Below are 7,762 nucleotides of genomic sequence, written 5' to 3'. Positions count from 1 at the left end.
GGTTCCAGAACCGCCGCTCCAAGTTCAAGAAGCTCTACAAGAACGGCGAGGTGCCATTGGAGCACAGCCCCAACAACAGCGATTCCATGGCCTGCAACTCCCCCCCATCGCCCGCCGTCTGGGACAGTGCCTCGCACGGCAGCGCGCCGGGACGGACCCCCCTGCCACAGCCGCTGCCCTACAGCCCCTCGCCCGCCTTCCTGGAGGAGCACAGCCCCTGGTACCACCCGCAGAGCCTCGCTGCCCCCCACCAGCCCCCCACCACCATGCACCACACCTCGCCGGGGCCGCCCCCCAACCCGGGCGCCGTCTATTAACCGCGTTGGGCAGAGACAGTGCAGAACTCCTTCTTTTCCCTTTTTCTTTTCCCCACTACCTCCCCCCTCCCCTCCTCCCCTCGATTATTATTATTATTTTTTAAAGTGTTCCAGGACACTCGTGTACACACACACCCCTATATATCCACTTCTATATCCTCTCCTCTCCCGGCTCATCTCAGGAACAACAGGGACTGCAAAGGGTTGAACTCGTGAACTCTGCGCCCAGGGGACACCGCCGCCGCCCCCCAACAACTGCATCCCCCCCCCCCCGGACCCACAGGAGAGACATTTGGGTGACTGTCACCCCACCTCGGGGTCCCCGTGGAGCTTGTGGGGCGCCGTGTGGGATGGAGACATGAGGACCAAAGCAGGGTGCCACCCCCACCTGGAGCAGGGGGCACCCCTCACCCTTACGGCACCCAAAATCCAGCGCCATGCAGGGACCAAGAGCGGGCTGTGGACTATGGGTGCTCCATGGGGTGTGGGTGCACCGTAGGGCTGTGGGTGTTCTATGGGGCCATGGGTTCTCCATGGGGCTTCGGGTGCTCCACGGGACCATGGGTTCTCCATGGGGATGTGGGTTCTTCGTGTGGCCATGCGTCCTCCATAGGTTTTCCATGGTGCAATGGGTTCTTCATGAGGCTGCAGGTGCTCTATGGGGTCTCCATGGGGGGCCGTGGCTTCTCCATGTAGCTGTGGGTTCTCCATGGGACCATGGGTTCTCCATGGGGCTGTGAGTTGTCCATGTAGCTGTGGGTACTCTGTGGGGCCATGGGTTCTCCATGGATTCTCCATGGGGCCGTGGGTTCTCTGTGGGGCTGTGAGTTGTTCGTGGAGCTGTGGGTTCTCCATGGGGCCGTGGGTTCTCCATGGGGCCATGGGTTCTCCACAGGGCCATGGGAGCTCTGTGGGGCTGTGAATGTTCCATAGGGCTTTGGATGATCCATGGGGCCAAAGGCAGCTTCACAGGACCCCAACCCTGGGGACGGCGCTCAGACGACGAGGCGGTTATTTAACAATTAAAAATATAACTAAAAAAAAAAAAAAAAAAAAAAAATTAAAAAAAAAGGGGAAAAAAGGGGTGGGGAGAAAAAGTATTTTAATATTTAAACAGTTTGGGAACGGCTTAAGTTATTTTTTTTGAGAGAAAAGTGGTGCAAAGCGTCTGTTTTCTCCGAGTGCCTCCAGCGGTGTCCTTTAAGCTAACAGGGAAGAGGAAGGCGTGTTTTTTAAGCGAACCCTCCGCGCATTTAACACGAAAACAAACAAACAAAAAGCCCCCCCAACCCCCCACCCCCCCCCCCCCAAAAAAAAAGAAAGAAACAAAAAAAAAAAACTTTACTATTTTTTAAGAGAGCGACGCTATTTTTTTAGGAAAAAGTGCCGTTTTAAAGATGTGTCCCTCTGCGTTGTACAGCCCCCAGGACCTTATTTATGTTGCCTTATATATATATAGGGGGGGGTGCGGGGGGGTGGGGGGGTCAGAGTGTACATAAGGTTCGTTTGTATAAAGCTGATGAAACCCGAAGCGCTCCGTTCTGCTGTGTGCTTTCCTGCTCTGTGGGTTCGGGGTCTCCTGCTGCTTTTTGGGGTGTGGGGTGGGGTGGGGGGGAGTGGGGGGGTGCTTGGAATAAAAGTGCTTTGAGCTTTACTTGAGGGCGTCCCACCGATGTGTTTGGGGTGGTGGGCAGGGGACGGCCCCATTTGTCAGAGGGGGGGGTTTTGGGGAAGGGGGGTTGAATTGCTGCACACTGAGCGCGTTCTGAGCCTGGCTGTTCCCAATTCTGCTTTGGGGAACCCAAACGCACCCTGGCACCTTTCACATAATGAGGACCCCCCCCCCCCCCCAGCGCTCCCCATACGACCCCCACCCAACATCCCTCTGCCCATGGGTCGCTGCTGCCCACACTCAATGTGGGGCCAATGGGGACACCCTAAATATGCCCATACCCCCAACCCCAAATCCATCCCCAAACAGCACCCCGATGGCTGCAAAGGGTTAAGGGGAGCTGCCAGCCCCCAGCCCGCAGTGCTTGGGGTTGGGGTTGGGTTTGGGGTTGGGTTTGGGGTTGGGTTGGGGCTGTGTGCGCATCGCAGCGGGCAGACATGCTGGAGACACGGAGCTGCATTGAGGGGAGGGGGGGGGGGAGAGAGGGTTGGGGGGAAGGGAGCAGCGTGCTGCGAGCTGCTGGTGCTTTGGGGTGGTTGGTGTTGTGGTGTTGTTTGTTGTTTTAATTTAGAAGAGAAAAAAAAAACAAAAGAAAAGAAAGAAAGGAAGAGGAAAGATGACGTCTCTGTAGGTTATCTAAATGATGGGTGCAGCCCTGCCCAGAGCTGAGCCCCCCTCCCCGGTCTGGGGGTGCACACAGAGATGCTGTCCTGCTGTGGTCCCTCCTGCCCCACTGCTCCATTCCTGAAGGATCCCTGTGGGGCTGAGGGGGGGGGGGAATCTGTGGCAACAGCAGGTGGTGCCTCCTGGCTGCTTTCCCCACCTGCAGCATCACCAGCGCAGGGCCTGGAAGTGCCCAAGATCCCCAGGAAGGACCTGGAGAACCCTTCCCCATTCCTCCCTTCTTCCATCTTCCCTCAAGTGGGACCACCCAGCACGGGGGGGAGCAGCCCATTGCCCCATAACCCCCCCACCCCCCATCACCCAGCCTGCAAATAAAACAACCCCCCTTCCTCGCTATACAGACAGACCCAAACGTCCTTCACCACCACTGCATGGCACCAAGATGGGGACGTGGCACGACCCCAACCCCACAGAACGGGCACAGGTGGGGTGGGGGCACAAATCCCAGGCCCCACAGATGCAAGCTGTCGTGCACCCATTGATGTCCCTACATAAACCCCAGCGTGAAGCCCCCCAAACTCCCCCCCCCCCCCCCCCCCCCCTCCCCCCTCAGCTCTCCCTGCCCCATTGCAACACACTGCTGTGTTGCATCACCCGCTGCCCCCACCCAGCACAGTGCTGGCTCTGGGCTGAGCCACGCGTGGCAGCGGTGTGGGATGGAGTTGGCATTGGCCATCGAGGTGCTGTGTTGGGTTATGGGGTGGAAGGGGACGCGTCGGCTCACTGTGATGGAGATGGGAAGGGGACACAGCGCGCGGTGCCCAAAGCTGCTCTGCCACCGCACAGAGAGCCAGTGGTGGTGGATGGCGGGGGGGGGGCACCAACAAATCCAGGGGAAGGACATGCAGAGGGGATTTCCTCCCCCTCTTTGGGTTAATCCCGAGCGCAGCAGGCTGTCTGAGGGCTCCCAGCCCCATAGAGGATGCTCCTGGCCCACTGAGAGGAGCGCAGAGCAGCTGCAGCAATGCTGGAGGTGCTGCCCTTCTCCCAGCACACAGCATGAAATGGGTTCCTGCGCAGCAGAAAGGGCAGCAAAGCCCCCAACCTTCCCCTTCCCCCAGGGTGCAAAGCCCCGTTTCCTTTCTTTGCAGCACCACGACCTGAGCAGAAAGTTTTACAAAGGAAAGACGTCGCTGCTGGTCTGCAGGCAGGTGGGGACACCCAGAGCGTGGCACTGTGATGGATGCACTGCAGCCACACATCGCCGCTGCGTCCCACCCCACCTGCATGCAATACATGCAGGGATGCAGCTGCAATCCTGCAGCCCAGGGTGGGGATTGGGGAAAGCAAGGAACAGCCATAAGGTGTTTTCTAGCCTCTGAGAAGGGGAAAGGAAGAGGTTCTTCACTGGGAAACCTGCAGCTGAAGAACGTCCCCTGCTCCCCATACGCCCTCACTGCTGGGGCCAGGGGTCCCCAACCCCCCCCACCCCTATTAAGGAAGACAGCTTCAATAGCTGCAAATTGCCCATAATTACCCCGAGGAGGTGGCGAGAAGCCCCTCACCGAGGAGCCTGGCTCCACAATTACGGTAATTGTGCCTCCATTTGGGAGCAGTGGGTCTGAAAATAGTGGCAGGTCTGAAAATAGTTGGGGGTCCTGCACAGATGTTAGGCTGGGGGGGGGGGGTCTGGGGGTCCCTGGCCCCTGTTTGGGTGCCCCCACCTCACAGGAGCATTCTCCCCAGGCCACGGAGACCCTCAGCACATGGCAGCAGGTACCGAGGAGCAGTCTTTACTTTACAATTGTACAGCCTATTTATAACAGGGGGCACATAGGTTCACAGATGGCGCTTATAAATAAAGCCAGGTCCTGGAGCAGGGGGTCCGGGGACCCCTCCAGCCCCTCTGTGCCCATGGACCTTGGGGCTGCAGCTTGGCCAAGTCCCGTCCCGCCCGTACCAGGGCTCTGTGCCGGGGACATCTCACTTCAGCCCACAGTGGGGGTCCCTGCAGACAGCGGTCGCCTTCCTCCTCCTCTTCTTCATCCTCCATTTGCTGGGGTCCCCCATAGCATCGCCCATCAGGGCTCGGAGGCACGTCCCCCCCTCGCTGGCCCTCCCGGAGCCGCTGGGTGCTGCAGCCGTAGTGGTGTCACATCATGGGACCACGGGGCACGGAGTCCTGAGGGTGAGGCTGATACCAGGCTCCAAAGCTGCTGATGTAGTTGCTGGGGGGCAGCGGGGGCCCTTTGCCCGGCACAGGGATGTCCCAGAGCGGGGGGATGCTGGGGGAGCAGGGAGACAGTGAGGAGGAGGTGTGCAGGTGCTGCTCCCCATCGGGTGCGCTCGAGCCCTGCTTCATGATCTTCTTGTACTTGGAGCGCTTGTTCTGGAACCAGATTTTGACCTGTGGGTGAGAGTGGGGTGAGCAGGGATGTGGGGAGGGTGGCACCGGTGGGCAACGTCCCACCCCTCAGGTACCATGACTTTGCAGCTGTTTCATCCCCCACCTTAGGAGTACACCTGTGTGGGGGTCCACGAGATGAACCCAACCCTATGCGAGCCACTAGAGAATCCACCATGAGGAGCTGGAGGAGAAGACGATAAGGGAAACAGGGAGAGCAGAGAGCAACTCGAGAGCCTCCAGCCCCGTGTGTCCCCACGTGTGCCCCCAGCTGTGCCCCCCTCCAGCCCAACCCGGGCACAGGAGCACTGCTGGGGCGCGGCGCGGTGGGGCCCGCAGCGCTCTGCTCGGGGTGGTGGCCCCACTCATTCCTCCCCACGGTCCCCCCCGCGCTGTCGGCAGGTTCCCACTTGCCTCCTCTTCCCCGTCTTTATGAGCTCGCTTCGCCCCTGGCTCCGGGCTGCACCGCTGCCGCCTGCCTGTCTCTCCCCATCGCCTTCAAAAACCCACTCACCCCATCCCGCGGCGCGGGGCCGCCCAACGCCGGGCACGGCTGGGCCAGCAGCCAGGCTCCAGGGCTGGGAAAGTCCCTCTGCCTCTGGGAGGTGCGAGCAGGGGCACCCCAAATCCCACCCGCAGGGCCCCAGCGGCGCCGGCTGCACGGCACGGCTCCAAGGCGCCCCGATCCGGACTCGATCCGTGCGTGTGCCACAAACGTCCCCCAGGGGGGCGCTGGGTGTCGGGGTCGGGGGGCTCAGCCCTACCTGGGTCTGGGTGAGCCCCAGCTGGGCCGCCAGCTCGGCGCGCTCGGGCAGCGCCAGGTATTGGGTCTGCTGGAAGCGTTGGTTGAGGGCCTGCAGCTGCAGGCTGGAGTAGATGGTGCGTGGTTTGCGCAGCTTCTTCCCCTTGCCGTTGAGGCGCAGCTCGCCGTTGGCCACTGGAGGAGGCTTGTTGGGTTCTTGGGGAGGGAGAGGAGAGGAGAGTCAGTGGGGACAGGAGGGGAACCACGGCGCTGTGGATGTGCTGTGCCTGGGGGGCTGCGCTGTCCCTGGGGTCAGTGGGGGCTGCAATGGCACTGGGGGCTGTGCTGTCCCTGGGGGCTGCCCTGCCCCGTCCCTGGGGGCTGCGTTGCTCCTTGGGGCCGTTCTGTTAACGGGGGCTGTGTTGGCCCTGCTGAGCCCCACCACTGGGGCTGCGCTGCCCCTATGGGTATCCCATCAGTGGGGCTGCGCTGGGCTCTGCTGTGGAGGTTGCTTTGCGCAGGGATCTGCCTCTGCTTCACCGCTTCATTCAGAAAAAAAATGAATGAGGTGGAGGGATGGCGCCGTCCATTCAGTACTGCTCGACCCCCACAGTAGGAAGGTGACAGCCCCGTGGCATGCATGCTGTGAGGGATGGGTGGGGGGACAGGGCCCTGCGAGGCGATGGGGGGTGGCTGAGACCCCCATCTCCCAGGCAGCCCTGCTCTTTGGGTTCTGTGCCACCTCCAATCCCGGTGGTGGCTCTGAGTATCTGCGGGTCTTTTGGGGACATGGGTAGACAGCCTCTGCTCTCAGAGAGACACTGGAAATCAGGAGCGTGCGCAGCCCCGCACCCCCCACCCCGCTGCTTTGGAAAAGGGCTCAGCGGAGCGTGGGACCCCTTTGCTGTGAGCCCTGGGGGAAGAGGGGGAGCTGGAGAGCTGGGGGTTAGCTTTCAGCTTTGGGGGAAAACAGACAGCAATTGGGATGCGCGCGGCAGGACCGAGGGGAGGAGCTGCGGGATCGGGACAGCCGGGGCTCTGCAGCCCTCCGGGGGCTTCCCGCAGCCTCGCACCCACCCACCGCCGTGTCTTCCCTCCCTTAGGACTCCCCCCCCAGCGGAGGTCCGAGCCCCCCGCCCGCTCGCGCTGCCCATGGGCCGCCCCGAAGCGCTTCCGACGGTTGCGGGGCGGGGAGCGGCAGCGCCGCGGTGCCTCGACGGGGCGGGACGGGCCAGCGATGGGAACGGGGATGGGAACCGGGATCGGGACCGGAACCCCCCGCGGCCGCCTTACCTGCGTCCTGCAGCCCGGCGCCGTGGGCCAGCCCGGCCGGGGGATGCTGGGGCGGGTAGGGCAGGTAGGGGCCGCCGTGGGGCGGGGGGGGAGGACCGCCGGGGTAAGGATAGGAACCGGGCCGGCTGTAGGAGGAGAAGGGCGACGGGTCGTGCTGGGGGTGGCCGGCGGGGTGGAGGCCGTGCAGCGGGTAATGCGGAGGAGAGGGGTGGCCGAGCTCCAGGAAAGAAGTTTTGGATGGGTCGGAGCCCAATAAGCTCTCGGTGACGGAGCTCATGGTCATGGCCGGGCCGAACCGGACCGGGCCGGGCCGGACCGCCCTCGGAGCCCGCAGCGCCGCGCCCCACAGCCCCCCCCGCCGGGCTCCGCGCTGCCGCACCGCGGCCCCGCGCCCGGGGGATCCCCTGCCCGCCCCGCCCCGCCCCCTGAGCCCCGCCCAGGGACGTCGCTCCCACCCCCCCCACTCTCCGGGGCAGCCCCCTGGATGCCCTCCCCTCGGGGGTCTCCCCTCTGTGCCTCTCTCCCGACGCGGGGTCTCCCGGGCCGGCTGTGGCCAGGAGGGGAGATGGGAGGGGGACGCCGCGACCTCCCCCTGCGTCCCGGACCTCCCCTGAGGGAGGGTCTTGTCCTCAGTGCGGGGCGCTGCTTTGCACGGGGACCCCCTCCTTAGAGGGGACAAAAAGCGAATGGCAGCGCGTGAAAGGACGCGA

At 62.9% G+C, this 7,762-nt stretch overlaps 1 protein-coding gene across 1 annotated transcript; it reads right to left on the bottom strand.

The window, feature by feature from the left end:
* Positions 1-4,765: 4,765 nt before the first annotated feature.
* Positions 4,766-7,335, bottom strand: DLX4 (distal-less homeobox 4; the record flags this gene model as incomplete). Its single annotated transcript, XM_079547254.1, has 3 exons — positions 4,766-5,020; positions 5,782-5,975; positions 7,053-7,335. The coding sequence occupies 3 exons, from the start codon at positions 7,333-7,335 to the stop codon at positions 4,766-4,768; spliced, it is 732 nt and encodes a 243-aa protein (XP_079403380.1).
* Positions 7,336-7,762: the final 427 nt, after the last annotated feature.

The sequence above is a fragment of the Tetrao urogallus genome, assembly GCF_951394365.1.
Source record: "Tetrao urogallus genome assembly, chromosome: 26".
NCBI lineage: Eukaryota > Metazoa > Chordata > Aves > Galliformes > Phasianidae > Tetrao > Tetrao urogallus.
The sequence above is the reverse complement of the archived record's forward strand: the minus strand, read 5'-3'. Positions and strand labels throughout refer to the sequence as shown.